Here is a 24,976-nt window from a genome sequence, read left to right as displayed (position 1 = left end):
ACTAGGTATGTAATAAATGAATAATGTGCTTAAGCAGAATTGTGTGGTGGTCTATGTATTTAATTGGAGGATGCAAAAGAACTGACAGTCAGAAGGATATTTATAATACAAAAAAGACATTATATATACATATACACACGGAATATATCTATATATATCTATAGAGATATATATAAACCAGTAAACTTGAATAGTGCCTTTATCAAGAGCATCTTAAGGCATTCAAACATTTTACTACGACATTGACCCAATTTATTATCTCTTTGCTTTGGCTGAATTAAAGCAAAACAGATTAAAGGTCTGATCTAAAACACCAAAGACATCTGAAACCAAAGCCTAATAGTATCTTGGGTGACAGCAGCATCATCTAAGAACCCACCCACTGCACTGCCTATTAGCTGAATAATATTAAACAGAGTCCAAATAAATCATTCCCACTCACAGCTTTGCAACAGCAGAAGATACGTCAGTCTCAAAGAGACTTTCTAGCCATATATTCTATAGATTCTATTACAAATTGAGGATAGAAAAGATACAGCAAGAGGGCCTGCCCTAGGATAGAATGCCACTGAATATCAAATAGTATTTACAGTACAGTTATGGGATTATAGAACATTTTATAAATACAATTAATATGTGTACAAGGGCACATAAACAAGAAACTTCTTTTCATGCTTTACAAAGTGAAAGTAACCTGAACTAAAACTTACTGCAGAATTCCACTGCTGCTGGTTAGGAGCCTCTCTTCTCAACTGCCTGTACAAACCAATCCCCATCATCGGTCACCAGTGAAATACCCATGTTTTAAGCAGCAGCTATGAAGAATCTCAATAGACTCTGAACCTATGTACGAAACGTGAAGTTTCAAAACACGGGTAAGGCATAGCATGTTGGAGAGTTGTGACAACGTTTATGTATAACTAACCTTCTCAGAGAACTTGGACGTAACACACTGCATTTTTGCAAGGAAATATATAATACTGCAGCATATAGGTGGCAAAATTCAAACAAGGTACAAGGTACATTACAACTTCTAACATAAGATAACAGAAAATGCCAGAAGCATCTACCAAATTCTAAAGATGTGAGCTCGTCCTATATTTGTTTAAAATGGTAAAATAATGTTTAATGTTTCAGTACTTGCACATGTCCTTGAAAGACTCAATAATTTCCTCTAATAAAAGCAATTGGTTTTGCTTGTATAGAACCGTGGTGCCTTTACAGACTTTTTTTTTTTTTTTTAAACACATTGGCTAAAGACCAGTTATAGCATTAAATGGCATATAACATAATACAATGCAGGCAGAAGAGAAATATACTCAGATAAAAAGGCAATTTTAACAGTCAATTTAATGAAGAAGTGACATTATTTTCTCTGCATACTTCACAAATGGTAAGGCAGGCTTGATTAAGTTACTTTTAACCAGTAATATATTATACTTTACTCCAAGACAAGTAGACCAGTTTTACTGGGATACTTACTATGAAGGAAGATAATCTTTAAAGGTTTATTTACACGGAAAACAATCTTTTTTACATAATATATAAAATGGAGTAGTTATACACTGCAGCCATTTTACAATATTTAAGCTAAATGAAATGAATCTTAAAAACTACTCTATTTCAACAGCTGTGGAACAGGCAGACAGAACATGAATTGTTTTATTAAGCTACAAACCCATTTTCATTATAGAAAGTAACTAACTACCTGCTTGAGAAAAGAAAACAATTTTTCATAACCATCTTCTAACCATGATAAGCACTTCACAGTAGAGGGGTGAACTTCCACAAATGTTTTCTCCCGTGACAAAGTCTGTTTAAGAAGTTTCCACACTGCCAACCCTCTTTACTGCAGTTCACTCCTTCCTCAGTTATGCCAATATAAATAATTTTTTGGACCACACCGGAAACCCGATCACTTAAATGAACACGCTTACAAGAAAGAAACCTCCAAACGCTAAGCACCAAGCAGCTTTTTCACTGATCCAGTATTTAGGACAGCACTATAGACAGTTGCGCTGGCACAGAGACACTGAACTGAAGCACAGAAAGGGAATGAATGGCCGGAAGTGCACAAGTATTCCTTAAACCAGCTTGGTGAGAAAAGTAAACCAGTAACTGGCATTTCCCGCGAGAACAGCTATGAACACCAATTTCATGATGTTCAGATAGTCACAATGCCAGTGCCATGGCACAAATAATAATTTAAGAAAGCAGTAATGCTTACAGGCACATTATTAGATTACCCATTGGAATTCAATTCCAAGGAGGAAGAAATGTTTTAAAAGACATGAAGTTTACTAAATATAGTGCATTTTCTTTACCACTGTGTTAGATTCAGGAGAAAGGAGGGGGGTAGAGAGAGCAAAAAAAGGTAATTCTTTCTGCCTCTCACCTGTAACTCCTGGTCTTGTCTCAGGGAAGCTGCTTAAGAGGGTTGCCCCTCTCCCTGCTCCCAGTAACCTCCACAGGCTCAGTACCCTCCCACCATGAGACCCAAGGGGATGCCTGCTCACCTGCTGTGGGAAATGATGAAAACAGTCATGCAGAAGGCAGCAGACACAGCCCTAAGTTCCTAATTCTGTTCTGAATTGGGCTGTGAAAGACAGACCACTGAAACTGTACTGACGGCTCAGATGGACTGGTGCATGACATTTCTCCTCACTGTCTGTGTAACTAGGAAGAAAACTGTTAAAGCCAAGTGAAACTGGTCTCCACAACAACAGTCTCAAAAGCTGTAATTTATAATCTTTTCCCATTACTATCTCAAACATATAATAAAGAAACTATTCTAAAATTAATTTTTCAAAGTAAAAATTCCAACTAAAGCAGAACTGTACACACTTTACAGTTTGGTTGTAATCAGAAAATTAAACTAGATTTCAGAATGTGTTTTTCCTAAAACTCTTTTCCTCTCATAACTATAGAAGAACTGATGACAGGAGACAATCAAGTTGAGAGTACCAGTCACACGCTACAGCATTACTAATGTCAAATTCAATTACTACTTAATAAAATACTAGTTCTAATGCTTTATCACTTTACAATCGTACTGTAGCCAAGACTGACATTTTCTTGTACCAAAGCTGAGATCTATGCCACTACCACAGCAGCTGGAAATATTTCACCAGACAGATGGCTCAGTTTTTCCAACACTGTGAATTAGGCTAAGTATAGTGAGAAGTGAGGGTACAGCAGCCTTTTTTTTTTTTCCCTCTTCAGAAATGTATGAGAGCTTTATTAGTGTACAGTAGGTTTTATATTTGGTCAATGCAAAGAAAAACTGTCATTAACAATTCTGAAGCAGAGATTTGTTTTCTAAAATTACTCAGTATATGTACAAATAGATATCAGGCATCATCTGGGGGCGGGGGGAGGAAATCACTATTTCCTATTTTGAGTACTTAGAGTACAGACAACCGATAATAAAATTCAAGTGATGGGGTTTTTTTTCACCTAACATCAAATCTCTAAATTAAACAATTAACAATGCTGGAATAAATTAATATTTGAGAAGGATTTCCCTGTATTCTGAGGAAACAAAGTGTACAGAGAGGGAAAGAGAAGACACAATTTTCTTAGCGTTAAAAAAAAAAAACAAAACAACCCAACAACAAAAAGAGGGTGCATGTATTTACCTTAGCAATCTTCTCTCAATTCTCTTAAGAGAAGAGACTTTTCAAAAATTGCAGCTACAAAACAAGTTTATTTAGTTTTTAATCTTTATTCCTCTACTAAACATAAACCAGGTCACGATTTTGAACTCCTCTACCTGCCTGATCATCATCATCATCATCTGACTGCTGTTCTGAATTTTGGGAACTACCATACTCATACTCAATGGGCTTTGGATTATTGTATGGGTAGCCATTGTCATCAAAAAACCTTCGGAAGGTGAACTCATAAAAGGCATGTTCAGGATGCTTTCCATTTTTGTACCACCCGTTAAGCGTATCATTTCTGTTCCCTTCCTTATCATCATCACTCCACAATTTATCTGGATCAACTGGATCAAAGTTTGACGTGTCTGTAGGATGAGCAATTTTGGGAATATAGAAAGCAGACTGCCGCCGTAGATCGCTTGAAAAATCAATTGTTTTAAAAAATGGATGAGCTTTTATTTCATCTGCACCATTTTTGCCTAAACGATCTTCTGGCCCTCGGCAGAGTTTAATAATAAGGTCGGAGGCCTCTGGAGTCAATTTAGCTTGAGGTGGAATATGAAGTGCAGTTTGCCAGTTGATAACCTTTAAAGCAAAGAGAGGTATTATTCTATTTACAAGTTAATAAAAAGGAAAAAAAACAGTGAAAATTAAAACAACAAAACAAAACAAACAAACAGCTACAAAGCAATCATTCAACATGTATAAGCGTTTTCACGCTAGAGAGGGGAAAACGTGAAGCTGCTCTTTCAGAAACACAAGGAATATTTTGTCTGGAAATCTGGCAAAATTCAGGTAGAGTTTATTCACATGCCAAATCTAAACTAGAGTCTGGCACGAAATACCCCTCCTATAAGCCAACAAAGATACCATAAAATCCAGCACCTGGAAACCGAGATTAGGCACACGGCTTACAATCTTAAAAAGAAGGCAAGGCAAACAAATTTTGATTTATTTGATGCACTGGAAAGATTAACAGATTTAAAGTTAAAACAAAACTATTACCGCACTACATTTGAGCCAACTAATATCTTGCAAGCTGAATGCAGTTTTGCAAAAATGGCACCTGCAGAAGATTGCCTTGGTGGTTTCTCTGAATCAGTTGGGGCTCAGGAAGGAAGGGACCAATGGCTCTGAGCTGCCAGTAACCCTGAGCAGCCACAGTCATCTACTGCTCCTCCACCTTTGCATGCTGAGCACCTGCAGATACATCACCAAAGGAAATCCTCTGCAGGTGAGCAGGCATGGAAGCCAAGTGGTGGGAAAAGAACACCCAGATGCTGGAAGAGGAGAACAACAGAAAGTGGAGATAATAACTGGAACAGGTGCAAGAAGTGAAAGGGAACAGCTGAGATCTGAAATGTGATTTTTAGTTGGCATGTTTACTGTATGACCAGATAAAAGATATGAACGTGATCCCTGAAGTCCCTTTACAAATTAAGTGCACTGCCACAGTAATGTAAATTTTAAAATCTTTTTCGTTTATAACATGCTTGGATAGAGCAGCACTCTCAAAAATCACCTTTGATTCCACTACAAATTAGAAAGACTATGTAAATTTCAAGTCTGCTTTTTCAGACTGTTAATACCAGACTTTTAAAGTTACCTTCATTTGCGTTTCCAGTGGTGTTTGTGCCAGGAATGGAGGCTGCCCCACTAGCATTTCAAAGAGAATTACTCCAACACTCCACCAGTCACACAACTGTGTGTAACCTGAAATGAAATCAAAACAAGGTAGTCAAAGCCTTAGTATAATTTCAATCATGTATTTCTAAGAATAAAAAAGGTTCACAAGAGAATTCTACTCAATACTTAAGATTTCCATATTAACAACTATTTATTTTTTGTCAAAATATTATATACTTGGGAAAAGTGGCAGTGTAAGAAAGGTGAAGCAAGCTACCTGAATATCAGTTACTTTGCAGCAAGATTACAGTACAAAAACGCATTACCTGTTCGTAACAATACTTCTGGCGCAATATAATTGGGTGTGCCAACAAGGGAATGGGCCAGACAGCGCTGATGCTGACGTGCAGCCCTACGTTCAAGTGGCTTCAGCCGATCTCCACACCTGCAATTTGCTGGGTCACCCCATTCATTGCTGAAATCCATACTGTCTTGACGTGCATGATCACCTATAATTGAGTGAGAAAGATGCCAAAATTGAGGAAGATTACTTTAGTTCTTAACTAGTATGAAATTTTCTTTATCTGTTAACATTTCTTGTTATAAGACAGAATCTGTTTCAATTTTGACACTCAATTTAAGAGCTAAAAAGGTCATCAACATCAGGATTTTGACTTTGTGCTTATGATACAAAATACCAACTTTTGAGGACATTGTTTAAGTTAATTTTTGACATAATTATGAGGAAGTATCAAGTTTGATCTTTTCTCAGGTTTTTCCTTAACATAACCACATTGGGGGTACAGGGTGTATATTGTTCTTGCTCTTATGTAAACAGAAAAAGACCCAATATTTAAACCATCAAAAAATAAAGTCAGATTTTAAATCTTCAACTTCAAGTACAGATTACAAAATCTGTATTTTATCAGTCTCAGAACCGTGAAAATTTTTTTGCTCTAACTTTTTTATAGCTGTTGTTTTAAGTAATCAAGTAGGGTCTTTAAAGGCCTACTTAAACCTTTCTCAGAAATCAACAGGTTACACTAAAAGGAAGTACATGAGACACTCAGAACTTGGGGCAAGGTTTTCAAGAACGATTAAATTTAAAACATCAGTCCTATCTTCAAAACAGAGTTAGGGCTGTTGTCTCTGTAATTATCTTGCTACCGTGGTCATTTTCTCTCTCCAAATTTCAGAAGTTACTAATGGGACAAACTTAGAGCAGCATAGCTCATTCTTTCTCCCTTAAGAAATCAATTCTCACACTTACAAACTCTCCCTAACTAAACGTTGCTTTCTATAATATGAGTGGTGTGCAGACATATTGTTAGATGTGTTATCATTCAGAAAGGAAACAGCACAATCATCTTTCTACTCATTTATTATTTAATTCCTTGCAAAGAATGACACGTCAACAAAATAACAAGGAAACCTTTCATACTTCTCTTACCACTCTGGTAGTATTTTGAATCGTGGGTCCATCGAAAACCTGTACAGAGCCCAAAGTCAGTCAATTTAATATGACCGTCGCGGTCTATCAAGATATTATCAGGTTTAATATCTCTGTGGATGAAGCCCATTTTATGAACACTTTCAACTGCACAGGTCAGTTCTGCTGTGTAGAACCGTGCCAGATTTTCCGGAAAGACACCCATTCTGATTAGGAGACTCATCATATCACCTCCTGGAATGTAGTCCATTACAAAGTACAAATTGTCCTTATCTTGGAATGAATAGTACAGGCGAACCACCCATTCATTATCAGCTTCTGCAAGGATATCCCGCTCAGCTTTAACATGAGCGACTTGATTTCTAAGCAATACATCTTTTTTCCTCAGAGTTTTTGTTGCATATAAAGCATTAGTATCCACTTTTCTTGCTAGGCAAACTTCTCCAAATGCACCAACTCCCAGGGTTTTAATTTTTACAAACATCGACTTGTCCATTTTAGCTCTTCTTAGCCGAATGTAATTAGATTCTTTCTGGCACAGCATTTTCCTCATTTGATCTCGGGCTTCTGGTGACAATCCAACCTGTGCAGCAAACAGAATTAAATCTGAAGAGTGAACAGTACTATTAACTCTTGGTGATCTTATAATTACAAGGCTTAGGCAAAGCAAACCAAATACTTATATACAGCATAGGAAATAATACTTTAAGGGTTTTTGTTTTCCCTTTTTTTTAATTGACACATTAGGATTCTAAGAAAACATATAGGAGTGATACAAAACAAAACATGTGATCACTTTCAACAGCAAAATGCATGAGGTGCCATGCACCAGAAGGTTCTTCAGAAGGGAGTATGTTCTCAAAGTGAGAAAGGGTAATCAACAAACTACTGATAAAAACCACTGCAAATAATACTTATCTGAATAACAGTGTGCATCAGCTGCCTCCCTGATTCTCTTTGCAAAGCTAAAGGAAGCCAAGACATGCCTAGGAGCAGTAAGTCGCTGAGGGCTAACTAAGGAGCTGCAGTGGGAAAGGCTTCCACTCTCTAGACTAGCTAGAGCAGAAGTCACTAAACTTCCTGACCATGCCAGTGGAATTTCAGTTGCAGGAGGGAGTATGCAACTCTCTCACTCTCATGCTTCCCTGTGTACCTACACAAACCAGATCCACAAAGCACTGTTTCCTACTGTCCACCCACACCAAGCACATGCCTCTGCCACAAGCCAAGACCTGATCTTCCCTCTTACCGCATAACCCACCTCTTTCTAACAGGACTTCAGTCATACTCTGTCTACCACTCTCCACTCCTACATACCAACAAGTTGAGCAAAGCAATTTCTTTGAAGTGGCTCACTCTCCTCCCCATGGTATCAGTTCTTGGCTCCCATCTGTGTACATATCCCTATCTTGAATGAACATCCCTGGTGCTCTGGCCAACACCACTAACATTCTGACAGCTGAAACACTCACAGGCCACATGTAACTCATCACCTACAGTGTGGAAACCCTTATCTACAAGAACCACACTAAACATTCTCATCATATTCCAACCTGGGTTCCTCCTAGTGTATTTTTGCTGGCTTCAATTCCTTTGAAGTGTCATTCAATTCCAGTGCCATCTTTCTTGGCAAATTTCAGGCCCTGGAGTCAGAATATCCCTTCTTTTTGGTTTTAATGTGAGCAGAATCTTTCTTCAATTTTTTAATATTCTTTCCTCTGTGACACTACCCCCACATAGCTTTATGTTCATTTCTTCTTTTGTTTTCTGTCAGCATTTTCAAAATCTTCTGTTCCCTTTTTCATAGCATGTCAATTATTTTATCTGCCTACCTGACTTGAAATCACCATCCTACAGCAATGATTTCCAAGTTCAACCTGCAGTGTATTTCCTTATTTTTTTCCTGGACATCCTGACCATAAAATTGAAGATGACCAAATTGAATCCCTGCAAACATCACAACTGTTACTCGACCACTATTCTAGAAGTTTTCAATTTCTTATTGTCACATCTTATCGATTCTTCATACTGAATCTTGTTGCTGCCATCTCCTTAATGTTTCAAATGTTTAAGATACTGTCTGCATAACGGTACTCAGGACTGTCATCAGGATTAGGTAACCACTAGTCTAGGTCTGTATAAACTGCATGTTAATAGACGACTTCTACTTTGCCTAACTTACAACAGAACTTGAAACAAAATATAATAGATGTGACTGAGAAAAAAGGTGAGATAAAAGATCAATTAGATATCATTCAATGTCTTAAAAATGCTTTCAGTATACTACATGTCACCCTATTAAAGAAAATACTGTTAGAACACAGAAGATTTCTTACAGGCATCATAACAAAAACAGATCCAAAGGAGATGCAATTAGGAAAATGCATACAAAATGCTTGCCTACCCAAACAAACTTCACAAGGAGTATCAATTCAGTAAGATTTAAATGGGGAAGGCTGTCTCTAATTAGAGACAAAATTTTTTGTCGACATCAGATAGATAATAGTTAGGACTGGGTAGCAGTAGTTTCAAGACTGGATGTGGGAAATACACAACTTCTTGTTTCAGAGTAGGGAGTTGAACCTTTGTCAACACATTACTGCAGGAATACCCAGGCACTGTCTTCCAGGACAGAAACGTCTCAAGTTTTCTGCGAATGAACATGCTTAAGGCACACTTCAATGCACAAGGAGGGATTTTTGAAGACTTACAAATGTCAAGAAGACATTTGAAGACCTGACCCTGTTAAAGTTCAGACAATGGTGGGTCACCTTCTTGAGTCCCATCTGAACCATGAAGTCTGCTTCAGTACAGCCCCACTTGCACACAAACTGAACCCCACTGATCAGTTAGAAAACTGGCAAAGAATATAATCTAGATGGCAACAAAACCCTAGGAGGAGTGAGACCCAATACAGTAATTAATCACTGCAAGACATACAAACAGAGTCTCCAAAAACCTTGTAGCTTTACCTTCTAGTACCTGCTCTCTAGCTGTTGCACCCCCTAACAATTTTGTTGTAAAAAATAGCTCAAGTACCCCAATTTGTCATCTCTTCCCCAACCCATCTTTGCTTTTTCCTACGCCATCCACTAAAACAAGTGTTCATCACAAACTGATTGCTCTCTGCATTGCTGTATTTTCCCTAAACTCTCCTCAGCTACAGCATTTACCAAAAATTAACCAACTTTGTCAGCTGCACAAACGCTCATGCACATACACCTCCAATTAGTTCTAGTCAATGCCAGACACGAGAGCTTCCTGAATTACTGTATGATATCACACAATTCGCTCTCATTTTGCTCCGTTCTCATCTTGCTGTGCCTTAAATCATGACTTAGGTTTCTCTTTGCGGCAAAGACATCTAGCATAATTCCTGGGGAAATTCACACACCTAAATTAAAAACTTTTGCGACAGCTTCACTCTATTCCCTAGGAAACCTGATAGCACAGAAATATGTCACCTATGCTAGAAATACTGCATCCTATGAAGGCAGGTATTTCTGTAGGGATGCATTCTGGCATTTTTTTTTCTTTCAAAGTTCCTACCAACGCAGAGAAAATAAGGTATTCAGTACTTGTTTAATCCTCTTAAACTTCCTGAAAATAACTAATGAGCTAGTTTCCCTTTCTCCTTCTCATAAAGACCCAAAATATACTTCACTACTGTGGGATTCCTCTCCTATACCCTGATGAAAAAAAGAGAGGTCTGCTGCAGCATAATACCCCATTTTCCACCCTTCAGCCTGTAATTAAACACCCCAGCTTTAAATCTAGTATAAATATTATAAATTGCATTACATATAAAAAAAGATATTTACTAGGGTGCTTTAAATGCACAAGAAAAATATCAAGAAAAGTTATATCAGTGCTTTCATATAAGTAATACTTATGCTTACTATGGAACACGACAGTAAGAAGGGAAAGTGAAGTCTGCAAATCAACATTAATTATAATCTTACATTTAAGTACTCAAAAATAGTAAAAATAAATTCATGCTTAATTTTGATGCAGGATTGCATGCAAAGCCCTCTAAAAAGGAATCATGCTATTCTTAATAAATACTGTTGCTCCAAAATCTTACTTGTCTACACAGGAATGGAGGCTACAGAGTTCAGGAAAGCTTCCCACACCTTAACAGTTTAAATCAGCTGTTAGTGGAAGTGAAAAGGAAAGAGAGAAGACTAAGAATAAAGATCTAGAAAGAGTTCCAGGAAGAAATCTTGCTAACATTTACATATTCGTGATTAAGCAAACACTTATAAAACACTACAGATTACAGTAAGAATTTTCAAAGAGTAAGAAGACATGGATTTAAAAAATAGAACTTCAAGAAAGTGTCATTAAGTCAAATACATTATTTCATAGAATAAAAGGTACATCATACTCATTTCAAATTTTCAACTACAATTAAGAAATATAAGTAATACATCTCAAATTTCCATTTCTGCAAATCTTAATTTCACTACTTCTCACTATTTTCTCTTTTGAAATGGCATATGTATAGATCAGCTCCAGTTTTTACCCTTTTGATTTGGTTTAGGTGAACATGAAAACCCAGAAACAGACCACTGACTTCATGTAGGCACAAAGAAGCTGATTTTACATGTTTCTGTTGACATCTGTTTTTTATCATCCCATTCAATTACCTCTTGTTTAAACAGATACCCTTACAGCCTGGATTATAAAATAGTTAGGCAAAAGGTACTATGTCTCTTTCGTTCTAAAAACGTAACTTTTAAATACTGATTTTTTGGATTTGAACTTAAAAAACCCTATCACTACTGGAAACAAACTGCAGAACGTAAAAGGTATACTGTCTGGGTGACTATATAAATGCACTAACCAGCCTACCACTTGTTCCTGCTTTGCTATTTGTACCTGCAGTGTTTATTTTTAAAAAATTAAAATATTTTAAAAATCATTAAAATATTGCATATAACTCACTCAAAACTCAGGATTAAATAGAACCCATAACAAAAAGCTATGAGCCATGTACTTAAATCTCAGTTCACACAACAATGATTTTGCTTCTGCTGCCTTATCACACAAGTCAGATGAGCTGCATTTAGACATGCAAAAATGTTACTTAAAAAAATTAATTTCTAAGATGACAATGAAGTACGTAAACAAAGCAATGAAGAATTTGCACATCTCAAACACAAAAACTAAAAATAGACTTCAACACCACGATATCCCACAATGTTCTATTTATCTGTACTATTTAAACATTCTACAGTTAAGACATATTTCTTAAAATTAATATGGGAACAGTTCTCTAGTCATAGATTTAGAAAGAAGAAAGAGTTTACCCGCATCATTTCATTCTCTAGTTGTTTTTTCCGATGCAAACGCTGCTGATGTGACTTGAGTATATTCTCCACGTGCTGCTCCATGAAGAATTTAAAGGCCTGAGGGGAATAGCTTTGAATGCGAGACTCTCTTCTTTCTTCGTCTTTCTTGTTTTTTCTAACAGGAACAGGTGATGTTGTAATTTGTTTCTTTTCTTTATCTGTTGAATCAACATATTCGTAATTCTTTTCATTCTCATCCTCCTTGGATAAAATAGGTGGTTCCTCCTTGTTGAGCTTGGGTCCTGTCTCATACAGACTGACAGAGGGGTTCTGGTGTAACAAGTGTTTTGGGTAAGGTGGTGGGGGACCCTGGTAATTTGGAGCCTCTGCAACAGGAGACATAACTGCCATATTTGTAGACGGACTCTCAGAGAAGGGGATGGTCTGAACGGTTTGCACTGGTTGTGGCATCCAGGAAGGGTGAGTGGGTGCTAAGGCAGTCTGTAGCTCTGGCTTTAACACACGCATACTTTTTACTGGTTGCTGAATGGGAGCTGGCGTTATAGCTGTTACTGTTGTAGCTGAAGGCTGAGAGCTGCTAGAGTGACTCTGCCTATTTCCATGATGGTTGTTGAAAGAATTTGACCGCACAGGAACATTGGGTTGCCATGTAGGCATGTCATGCCCATTGCCAGGTGATGACTGTGGCTGCACAGGGGAAGGTTGTGACCAGGACGCAGGTATTCCAGCTACGTTTGTATTATAAAGTTCCATGTTGTGACTATTTCTATTTGGCACCATCATTGCCTGAGGAAGATTCCCATTGGTGTATGCTGAAGGAGGAGCAGATCCTCCTGCCTGCATCTGTAGTGCTGTGGGACTTTGCCTGTTAGTTGGATTCATGGGGTACGGGGGTGGCTGGCGACTCACTGAGTTCCCAGACACCACATTCTGGTGAACTATGAATTCTGCCTGACAATTGCCATTTTGCATTCCAGCTCTTCCTGAAGGAAAACTAAATTTGCTGTTGGCAGAACTCTGCATGATTATTGGTTGCCTGCCAATGGGGACAGCGCTCATGCCTCTCTGACCCTGCGTGGAAGAATTTATGGGTGGAGGATTCATAGGTGGAGGTGGATAACCATCCTGCCATGCTCCTGGTGGCACTGGAGAAATACGGGAGATCACATATTCCATGTTTCCAGAGTAACGCTTTGTTTGAGAGTTTGGTTCCCAGGAAGGAGGTGGAGGAGTAGTTCCCCTTGGAGGGGGTGTCTGTCCTCGAGGAGGTGGAGGAGGAGGAGTGACACTCCTTATCTGTGGTAGAGGCGGGGGATTCACTCTCTGTCCATTGCCAGGATGAGCCTGAGCAAATGCTGCAATGCCAGATCCAGATAATGGCCTTCCTACATCAGGCTGAGAGCTCGGACTTTCTGAGCGATAAACTACACCATCTCCCAGGGAAGGGCCGTGCCTCTGAGGAACCAAGGACTCCTTAGAACCCTTCCAGCTCTGCTTGCGGTTAACTGATTGCTGTACAGTCCCTGCTTTTACAAGAAGAAAACACAGCATTTATATTATTAGAAGTTATTTCTATTTACTGCCTTGAGTATTTTATTCTTCTGCATTAATTACTACAGAAATAGGATGGGACTTCTCCGACACAGCATAATCCACTGTACTTCACATGAAAAATTTATCTCTAGCTAGTAATACAGAGCATGCTATGGTAATACGCTCAGTACACAGTATAAGCGCAAAAAAATGCAATGAAATTACAGTATCAGAGTTTTTAGAAATCACTTTTCTGAAGATGCATTTTGCTTCAATTACAGACGCACTCAATTTTTAATTGGAAAAAATGGTAATATGCAAAATTATTAGGCATACTATGTATTTTTAATCATGCATACAAGCAACTCTCTGAAGAGATGTTCAGTACAAACACAAAAGAGCAATAGCACGGAAAAATAGGTTTAGTCATGTTGCTATTCCTTCCAGTTTAACACTTACAATAAATGAAGTGTTCTTAAACTAAAATGTAACTGGATGCTGTAAAATCAAACAGCCCGCTTACACCCTGGTATGCACACAGTTCATCCAAAATTGTTACATGCCTTGCATGAGAAATTTGATTAAGTACTTTAATTTTAAAAGTTATGTCTTTATGGGTAAAAGTGTTGTATAGAGGCAAGAATTAAAACTGTATGAAAGCAAAACTTAAGAGAGACAAACTCGACAATATATTTACTTTACAGATGTTATTTTGCATCATATAAACAAAATCATATGCAAGGAACTGATAACATATGCAGTCTTATTGTGCTTTTTACAACGTTATTACTGCGATACTTGTACTGCAACTGCTGAAAGTCACTGTATCTTCAGTAAAAGAAAGTATTGATTACTGTGTCTTTGCAAGTAACAACGAAAATCATAGCTAAATGGTGGCATTTAGCTAGCAGCTTCATACAAGCACTGACTAACCCTGCTTCACAGACTAAATGAAAATAATGCTGTACTTTGCTACTCTACTAATTTTTCCTCATACCTATATGGTCGATTTAAAATGTAACTTTACAGAGCTAGCAGCTCAGCACTCAACTTCAAATAGAAGTTCAGTATTTCTGCTGCATTTGAAAGTTATCATTTGTTTAGGTGTATGCTACTAAAAGCTGGTAAAAAAAAAGAAAAACATCAAGATGTATTAAAAATGTGCTTGCATGTGTTAAGAAAGCAATAATAGCAAGTAGCAAAATTCTGACTCTGTTGCTACTAAAGCTATAGTATGTCCCCTAGCTTCTATAAAAACATGAAGTCTGCCTTAAAAACCATACAAACAAAATCTGGAACCAAGCAGAAAATTACGCAGAGAGAGGGATCTTGAAACAGGACATCCTCAAATACAAATATTGTAGCCCTATAATATATAAATATATACATACACACACAAATAATATATATACACAAAAGTACACATACGTAGTGCTGCTGTGTGGGAGAGTGTATGAAAAAGAGAGACAAAAAATTAAAATAAGAATTCAGTGCTCACCACTGACTTCTAAATGGCACCTGACACTGAGAACAAAAATATGGGCATCAGACCAATGAGGGACAAAAATTACTAAAATGAGGTCTGAATGCCATTCCTTGTATAAAATACTTACATACAATACTAAAACCATGCAGTTATAAAAAGAAACATTTAAGAAATTCATGTTGAATGCACCTATCTTTCAGAAAAATTACATTATATACTTTACGTGCTATTTTTAAAAGCAAAAAACTGTATCTCAACATCTCTGTACCATTCTGAGTACATGAAGGAGGAATTTGCTATTTTATATTTTTCACCTATAAGAACACACTTAGTGCGTTGCTGAGTTACCATGGATACACCTACCTGGTGGTTTCATACCTGCGTTTACAGGTCTTGCTGCTGCTGCAACCATCTGTTCCCGACGAGGATCCTGGTAGCTCATTTTACTTATAAATTCGATGGCAGCTTCTATACTACGGTTGTTAGTTTGTCTAAGAGCTTGTATAACCATATCCTAAAGAGAAAATAATATACAAAAAAAAGTTACAAAAAAAAATAGCAAAAATACCAAAAATCATGGTTATTTAGTCAAATACCCTCCTGTAATTTTACCAAAGTACATAACTGATTTCTTTCAATTGATCTAAAACTAATTTTAAAATGATTTCTCCACAGCAGATCCTCCAAAAGACTAACACATTCTGGATCTTCAGGAAAAAAAAAGTTAACTTGTTGAAGCACTGCAGTTTGATGTAAATCGTGTCACTTTGCTATTTGTACAAACAGCTTGCTTATACACACTGATATACACTACCCAGGTAACAGCTAGTTACATGATGACCAGAGGTCCCTTCCAACCCAAGTTATTCTATGAAAGATACCCTAATGCGAAACTCAGAACTTTGGTTTTTGCTTATTTTCCTTCAACTCAGCATGGCTTTTTGTCAATAAATATCCATTAGTTTCTCCCTAAGAATTCTTCCTGATCAAGACAACATTATTGGCAGAAATTTTACTGTTTTTGTGGTAGATTTTGGCTCTGTGTTCTTAGAGATCTCAACACAAGTTTTGATCTGATGGCCAATCCCAGCTCTGTCAATGGAACATGTATTATGGACCAGTGGTTTTTCCACTGACTTGAATGAGATCAATGTCAAGCAAAAGGGGCATAATTTCACAGACGGTTAAAAGTCAGGCACTGCTCTCCCAGTTATATTGCACAGGATTTGCGCAGCTGACTCAACAAGTCTGAAACAAATCCACAGCATAACTCCCTATAATTAAGCACACTGTCTTTAGTGATTTGTTATGGCCATACTTTGTCATATCAAAGCAATCATTTCAGTTCACATTACGTTTGAACAGGTTATCTACATACGACAGCATTCAGGGCTCAGAAGGGAATTAGTCAGTATCAACTTCAAATTCAAACCCACATTTATACTTTCACCATGCCTGTGTAGGTTTTTAACACTACACACATACAAAATTACATACAGCCTTCAGAAACATTAATTAAATTCAGTGAACAAAGCAGAACCTTAAAAAAGGATTTTAAAATTAAAAGATACTTATAATAAGGTTGTCACAACGTTTACAAGCCAGCTGACATTGTTGGAAAAAGCAGATACAACTTCTGATCTCACAGCTCCTTCAAGAAACAGTTATGTCTGCAACACTTCTACTTTTATAGGCAAGACTGATCTGTTGCAAAGAAGTACATTTTCAGCACCAGTATGCTATTTGATCTTTGTGCAAACAGAAGGTTAAGATGTCCAGAGTATTTAATTTCCAATTTGAATATACTTTTATAGGACCCATAATTCATTTCTACCTATTGACTTTAATTTTCTTCTTAATCAGTTTCAAAACCAAATTTACTGTCTTTTTAGCCAAGTAATTCTACAATATATAAACCTAAACCTACAAGTTCACATCACCAAGCCATAAAGACACACAGAATCTCAAAGTACAGAACCAGCGATATTTTAAGAGATTAAATTTAGTTCCCTCTCCACTAAACAGAGGACCTGAGTAAGAGCCAAAGGATCTCCCTCCCCTCTAGCTGAAGAACAAAAACCTTGGTAACCTATGTGACATGAAGTATTCAATGTCTTGAAGAGTATCACCTTACACAGAACATATGAGGACTGCACTTGAATCCTAATAAGCAAGAGAGACTTCCTGTAAGCTATTTAGGGTAGGTTTTTTTAAAAAAAAGACAAAAACAAAAAAACCCAAAACCCAAAAAACCACCAAAACACAATGAACTGCATTCTCCCATAATTACTATACATATATATATTACTATCTATATACACACACCATATATATATACACCTGATACTGATAGATACCTATCTATCTGTTCAGCTTTAACCCTGAATACTACCTACTACTTGAGGGGTGGAGGGAATAACCGGAACATTTGTGACATTCAATATATTTAAAAAAAAAAAAAAAAAAAAGAAAAAAAAAGAAAAAAACAGCCGCTGATGGCTGGCCAACACACCCCAGCTATGATCCAGTCCATAAAACAATCCCAGATCAAAATACATTCTCATTTCATTCCTACTTCCCATCTTGAATAGCCCTCACCAAAAAAAATGCTTTCCTACTTCAGCTGTATCTGTTCCCGGTGGTGTTCCCGGGCCAATGCCATATGGACTATTGTGGCAACACAACTGTGGGTTAACACATGGCAGAAACGGCTTATGCTGGCACTGCGCCTGAAAAAAGGTCTGTATAACCACAAGTGTCCTGGGAATGCTGTCGTATCCAAGAACAAAGGGTAGAAGCAAAAGGCTTCAAGATGCAAAGGATTCAACAAAAATACCAACTTAAGATACCTTTCCAGTTTATTATCCAGCCACATACCATTCTTCAGTTTGCAAAAATAACTGCAGGTTCAATCTGTAAAAATGGATCTGAGAACTGATCTACTTTAAAAAAAAAATCCAACCTCAGCAACAAACCACAGAGCAGGAGCAAATTATCACAAAATCATTTATCATTATAAAATCCTTCCATTCTTACTGAAAACACAACTTGGACTGTGTATCTCAGCAAGTGAAAGGGACAATGAAAAACCACTGTCAGCACCTGACACTGGGACATTGTTGAGGAACAGCTAGTTGACAGTTTTGGAGAAGCTCATTCTTGGTAGAGGTAGATCTCTGTAAATACCGAAGCATCACAGCCAGCAGAACTCGTGAGCTGGTCACTACTACAAACAGTGCACTCCTGTAAACGCAATCCCTGTTGTGGGCCTGTGCCTTTTTCCTTTGGAAAGATGAGTGGTTTGCTAGCTTTTTTTTTAAACCCACTTTTGTACTCAGGTTTACAGACAAGGCATGAAAACAGGTGTAATTTACTTTGATGTGCAAATCCCAGTAAAAACACAGGAGCTGTAAGTATATTAATTTTTTATTCCTGGAAACTACTTTTCAGACTCCTTTCACTTATTAAAATGAATGAATGGAAATAAGTTTAGTCAATAATTTAAAAAATAAATAAATTGAACAATTATTTAGTTCCCTGTTCTTATAATGAAAGTAACAGCGGAATAATTACTTGTGTCCAAGATTTTCAAGAGACTTGACATTTTTGTCTTGACAGTATACTGCAGAGAAGACACTCTGCAACTGGTTTTGTCACACACCTTGTTATTTTATGTATCTGACAAAGTGCATAAAGTAAGGATAGCCAAATGTCTTTCTCCACAAAGTCTGAGTTTCTATAAGCCACAGATGTAAAAAGCTCATTAAAATTCACTTCTGAAATATTTGGTACTGCCTTTCAATTTAGAATGGCCATATTTTATCAATATATTTTAATTGAGCACAATCCAAAATTCCATTGAGTATCAGAGGCAAAACCCATGTGCTAGAGAGTCCAGTTCTCTCTACCTAAAATGATATAAATAATTAAAATAACCTACTCCTACCACATTAAGAACAAACTGCACAAGATGCTTAAAAAAGAAAAAAAAAGCCCAACAGCCAAGCTTCTCTAAATCCTTCTATTCCTCTTCTTCATCCCCCATTATTACCTGTTTCACCAAGTCCTAATTAGAAACCCACCAGATTTTGAAGAAGCTATTTTGCTTATCATATGCTGTTCAAACATTCCACGATCAACACACCCTCCGACATGTACTAATAGTTTATAGTTAGCAGAACACCAAATCTTGAAAATAAAGTATTTCACCTCATCAAAGCCAGCAGCTTGTAAGTCTTGCAGCATTTGTCGATTAACTTCTGATGTTCCTTTGACAGCTGAGGTTGTTTCGTTCGCAAAAGGCAGAAGTGAGTTTCTTATCTCCTGCAAAACTTTATGATATGTTACAAATTTGGGGGGATTTCGGCCTTGCCTAGGATCTTCAGATAACATTTTGCCCATGCTGTGATCAGCTTTAGCAGCATCTGAGGGTTTAGGTAAATTCCTGAGGCTCTCTCGTATTTCCTGTAGCATCTGCTGGCTGCTGCCAGTATAGTTACTGGCAGGAAAAGTCTTAGGCCTCATTTGTCTATAACCTTCTGGCTTCTCACTTCTCTTCATGAAAACATGTATATATGCAACCTCCACCAAGGACTCACACACACCAAAATTCAAGGAAGACTGGCTGGTAGTTTCAGAACTTGTGAAAGCAGCGGCTCTTCACTGTGAAACTGTGGTTCCTGTAATGCTGGGGTTTGTCACAACCCAAAACTGCTATCCTGTTAACAAAACAAAACAAAATGTTACACATACAGCAGTGAAGAAGTTCACTATGTAGCATTGGTGGCAGTGAAACGTTCTCATGCAGCGCTGCCTTGACAGTTATTAAAAGCATGCTAAGCAACTTCTTCAGGCAGTCTTTACTCAACCTAAATTACAAACTGCATTGGGCTTCTAGCAGTCCGTTAACAAAAAAATGTTTTAGGTGCCTCAAGTCCAAACTGTCCTGAATTGCAAAGGATGTAGACAGAGTAAAGAGGAACTCAGTGTGGTGGACAAAGCTTTCAAGAGCAGATATGAATGGCTGTGTGTGCTACCCCATCACTGCTTCTTTGCCTTCCCTCTCTGCTGGGTGCTGTCTCCGTTCATCACCCACATTCTCTCCATCAACACTTTTATAGCTGAAGGTGCCAACTCTACTATCCAGTTAGCTAGGATATGGACCAAATACCCTAGCTGTTTAACAATTCTGGCATCAAGCTCCACAAATAGATGGAAGTGAAAAGTACAAAGTACACCAGTGAGTGTACATAATTACAATGATTTTATCCATTCTTTAGCAGTCATATATGTAAAAAATAAACACTTGCCTAGCTCATAGCACGCAACTTTATGATTTCTTGTACCATCTGCCATTTAAACCTGTTTAAGGGTTCAGTTTTCTAAGGCTGTCACAGTCTCTTAGCTCGAGTCTCCTTGAACCAGTCTTCGTCAATAGTCAAGTAATTTTTTATTTTATTTTACATAAGGGAAGATGAGAGCAGGGGGAAAAAGAAAACAAAGAAAATTTAATCAAACTTTTAAACTGTAAAATTGTTTAACAACTCGAGCATCAAATTAACTGAGAGCATAGCTGTGACATTTGGTAAGGGAAACAGAACTTTCTGCCAAAAACAAATAAAGTTTGCGTTTTGAAGGCGCTGACTCATCAGGGAAAGAACCCTGTGTCTGCAGAGAACTCAAATCTCTGCATTCATGCTGTGCACTAGTTAGTACTGTAACTGGTATGGCAAAGGATAGAGCAATTAAGGTGAAACAGTGAAGAAGTTACAGAGCACTTGCCTCTTCAGAGTATCATGAAATATAACTTTTGCAGTCTTTGCTGCTCCACTGAGGAAGATCAGTTACTAAGATAACGCAAGATACAAAAATTACATATTTTATCACTGTCTTTTCTTCACAGGCAACTAGAACAATGGTAAAGCTCAACTCACACCGTTCCTTCACTATAATGCAATGTGTAACAGCAGCAATACTGAAATGTTCTTATTTTCTTGTTTCTGCTTCTCAAACTTCTCAAACATTTGTATTCCTAGTTTTCTGAAGGATTATTTTTGAGGATGTCTGCAAGCATCTTTTGTCTCTTAAAGAAGTAGTGTGTAGATAACTGTTTCTCATATTAGACATGAATTAAACAGGTGTCTAAATTTTACACGGTCTACATAAAAGTCACTCTTTTGTCATCCAGGTTTCACTTCTACAATATTTGCACTGTCATAAGCCAATTAATGATTTAGTGATTGAGGAAGAATACAACAAGAAGTTAATAGGAAAAAGAACCCTCTAATACACATGCAAATTATATGAATTAAATACACATGCTATCCATATATGAATAAAACTTGAAAGCTTGAAGTAATACATAAATAAGGACTGCAAAGAGAAACACAAGGGACACCCACTTAATCCCAGCCTCCTTGGACAACCACTTAAGAAATAATATAATTTCTCTAATGGAACTATCTAAATGTCAGGCGATATAACTGTACCCACAAGCTTTCTTTGCCCTGTGATAGGTTTGAAACTTTAAATAAATGTAATTTGGTAGTTATATTAAAGCTCTTTCCTGTAGTCTGGTAGCATACAATTCTTCAGTGCTCACTGAATAAGGAAAAGATCATCAGACACCTAAGTGAATTTTAATAATAAACAGTGAAGTTTTGCTCAAAGCATTAAGAAATCTAGATTCAGCAAAAAGTATGTCATGAGAGCAATTAAAATGTAATTTAATTTTGGCCACTTTCAAAATCATTTTCAAAACATGCCATATTTAAGACCACATTGAAAATACTTTGTCAAAAACACTTTTTCCAAAGAAAAGGGAGTAACTATATTTAGACCATTTTACTAGAATTTAGTTTTGCTATGGATGTTCCTTTTCGTTCCACAAGACCTGCTTCAGAAAACATGTGTTGGATACCCAAGTGTGAGGACATATGCTAATAACACTTGAGAGAAGCACGACCTCCAGAAAAGTGAAACCTCCTGCATAAACTCATCCCAAAACATAGGACAACAAGGCTAAGTATCTTAGAGGTTTAGTAACCTAGATTACTTGTTCAAGTTCACTCAAAATTAGGAGTAATGACTAGTTCACCATAGGCAGGGCAATCTAGATAAAACAGTTGGTATTGATCTTTGTGTCACACAAACACCAATGAGAGAAGAAAGAAATATCCATACACGAGTTATCCCTTTTAACAAGGCCCAAAGTCCTGGAATTCAGGAGAAAATAGTTGTTTTGCACCTATGTATTTTACCATAATTTCATCTGGTATTTCAATATTCACCTTATGGTTACACCACAGGTAGCTGAGATACACAAACGTAACACCCCTCAGAGAAATCAAGGTTAAATTAACAGGACACCGAAACCATAAATCAGGAGATCCGGAGTCTACCACCTAGGGGGGGAAAAAAAAAAAAAAAAAAAAATCAGCTTGCGCTCTGATTTCTTTCAGTACAAAACTGCGAGAATTTTATTTCTTTCTAAAGTGCTTTGAGAACTTTAAGACAAGGGATGCTATAAGTGTTTGATAGCTATTACTTTGCTGGCAACTGCAGCATAACAGGATATGGACTAAGCAGTCTTGGAAAATAAAGCTGCACTTTCACATGAATTTTTAGCAGCAGCAGAGCTTTACCAGTGTAAACCAGCCAGTCCACTTATCTCCCGCCACTTACTAGCGCCAGCATAATTGTTTGTAAGGCCACACAGAGTGAATCAAGCTAAGGAACTTACCCAGATAAATAGTAACTTTTTTTTCTGGTGGGTTGTTTCTTTTGGCAGCAGTGTTGGGTAATAGCAGTTTGATGTGTATGTGTAACTACAGTCTTTACTGCTCCAAAATCCAATTAAATTGGTCCTCCAGTTTAATGAAGTACAAAAAAGCAAGTATTACCATTGATTATAGCTCACCTTGCTTTCGATATCAACCTCAAAATTCAGAAGTCACCTCCTCTTACAGACCTTTGCACACATTTTAGAGCAAGAAAGTTTTGACTGCTCAGTAAGAAACCTATCTCAATTTTTTACTTCTAACTAGCAAACACTAACTCTATCCAAGAGAACTGAGGTCTATCCCCCCTTGCAGTTTTCTGTCATTAAATGTAAATGATAAATCAGTTTGTTAATGCCACTGTTTCTGCTGATGAAGCTCTCCACTTCCCTAAAGGAGTTAAAAAAAAAGTTTTTCATTTCTTTTCAAACTATGGGGATAAAGTTTTTTCCTCTACAGATCAAACTGTGAGGGGAAAAAAAACCCCAACTTGTCTCTTTACAGTATAATCATGAAAGACTGGATTTAAAAACAGGCACTTGAATGAAAACACAGAATGTTTGCATGCAACTGTCAATGGCTTCCAAGTTTTTCTGGAGAAAAAAATACACAGCTTTGTAATAGATTTGTAACATTTCTTATCTCCAAAAGTTTTGAACATAAATACTCCTATTTCCCATTAAGTATTGAACGCCACATATTAATCTATTCTGGTTCCCTCTCTCACGTACCTATTCTAATAACTTAGTTTATATGTAATCACAACACTTTATTGTTAGGGAAAAAAAAAAATCAAGAATTTGGGAGACATAAAATTAAGTTTGCAGGGGCTTGGTTCAAACCACCAAAAGGAAGCTGTTCTTCAGATAAGAGGTCACTGAGCTGTAAAGCAATGTGCCAAAGGATGCATTTCCAATGCTAAAGGTTTCCATAGGATGAGGAGAAAACTGGACCCTGAAATTGGTAAACAAACACAACTACACACGGGCAGGCAAGACTGAGCTGGAAATGACCAGAGGCTAGCTGAACACTGGGAACATTGTGCATTCACTCTGCTTGTTTCCATTCTTACGCTCTGCTATCTCCTTTAACAGGATACAGCTCTTCTCACATACAAATGTATTCTCAGCTATTCTCGGTAGCAGTAGTAGTTATTTCGAGCACATGCAAGAGTGATCTTTACGGCTACCAGCAGGACAGCCACTGAGGACCAAAGTGTAAGCTGCGTTGGCACAGACAGGTACTAAGGTAATTCCTACAGCACAGCAGGACCCAGCGCTTCAGGGACCAGCCACACCGCGGGGGTTCAGCAGCAGGATGAGTGCTGGGCATACGACAACCACGAGTATCCCGACTCTGTCCCACGGCACTGGGACACCTGCGCGTCTGCCGCCCGGCCAGCCCCGGGCCGTGACCCGAGGCGGGTCTTGTGCAGCGCTGCTCCCCCGGCACCGCCGCTGCTCCCCACGCAGGCCGGCGGGACGAGCGCGGCCAAGCAGCGCCGCGGGGGGCGGCGGGACCCTCGCCCGGCGGCGCCACAAGGGCCCAACCGGCCGCGCCGGGGGAGCGGGTGGCGCGGGCCCCGCCACCTCTCCCGAGGAGCCGTTCCCCGGCGAGCGAGAAGCCGCCTTCGGAGACCCCAGCCCCCGGCGGGGGAACCGGAGACAGCACAGTCTCCCGCGGCCGCGTCCCGCCCGCTCCCGGCGGGGCGAAAAGCGCCCAGGACTCGCCGGTCGGCCGTGCCGGAGAGGGCTCGTTATCGTCCCCGCGCTGCGGCCGCGCCTCGGCCTCTCGCCCCCAGCCCACGGCCGCCCCCCCTTCGCCACCGCGGCACAGCGGACCTACCCGCGGCGAGCAGGCGGCGGCGGCAGCGCCGCGGGCTCGGGCGTGGGCGCACGGAGCTCGGCCCCGCCCGCGCGGCGACGACCGCCGCGGCCCTCCGCGATGCCGGCAGCGGCTCCTCGGTCCCTCCGCCAGCGCCCGCCGCCGCCGCCACGGGCCTCTCAGTTCGGCGCCGCCATTTTGTCGGTGTCTCCGCCGCGGAGGGCTTCCCGGATATGGGCAGCTCCCGGCCTCCCTTGCGCGCCTGGCGCTCCCCCCGCAGCCCCGACCCGGATGGGGCGCGG

The 24,976-nt window shown here is 38.7% G+C and overlaps 1 protein-coding gene across 5 annotated transcripts; it reads right to left on the bottom strand.

Moving 5' to 3' along the window:
- Positions 1-1,331: 1,331 nt before the first annotated feature.
- LATS1 (large tumor suppressor kinase 1) lies at positions 1,332-24,883 on the bottom strand. 5 transcript variants are annotated; one of them, XM_072856121.1, is made up of 9 exons: positions 24,696-24,883; positions 22,362-22,475; positions 19,282-19,790; positions 15,436-15,586; positions 12,051-13,579; positions 6,739-7,321; positions 5,615-5,797; positions 5,269-5,375; positions 1,332-4,247 (listed from the first exon to the last, which is right to left on the bottom strand). In XM_072856121.1, exons 3-9 carry the CDS (start codon positions 19,630-19,632, stop codon positions 3,735-3,737), a joined length of 3,417 nt encoding a protein of 1,138 aa, XP_072712222.1. In that variant the 5' UTR covers positions 19,633-19,790; positions 22,362-22,475; positions 24,696-24,883; the 3' UTR covers positions 1,332-3,734. The 5 variants fall into 5 exon arrangements, with proteins under 5 accessions (XP_072712222.1, XP_072712224.1, XP_072712225.1 ...); XM_072856123.1 differs by having other exon boundaries at positions 12,051-13,576; XM_072856124.1 differs by having other exon boundaries at positions 15,451-15,586.
- Positions 24,884-24,976: the final 93 nt, after the last annotated feature.

The sequence above is a fragment of the Ciconia boyciana genome, chromosome 3, assembly GCF_034638445.1.
Source record: "Ciconia boyciana chromosome 3, ASM3463844v1, whole genome shotgun sequence".
Lineage (NCBI taxonomy): Eukaryota > Metazoa > Chordata > Aves > Ciconiiformes > Ciconiidae > Ciconia > Ciconia boyciana.
This window is presented reverse-complemented; position numbering and strand designations above follow the sequence as displayed.

Bases quoted from the DNA above. Each gene is read 5' to 3' on its own strand.
- LATS1 (XM_072856121.1), bottom strand. From the start codon at position 19,632: ATGAAGAGAAGTGAGAAGCCAGAAGGTTATAGACAAATGAGGCCTAAG. The intron at 5,798-6,738 runs GTAAGAGAAGTA...ACTCAATTATAG, and splicing joins TTCAAAATACTACCAGAGTG to GTGATCATGCACGTCAAGAC. The intron at 5,376-5,614 runs GTAATGCGTTTT...ATTTCATTTCAG, and splicing joins AGAAGTATTGTTACGAACAG to GTTACACACAGTTGTGTGAC.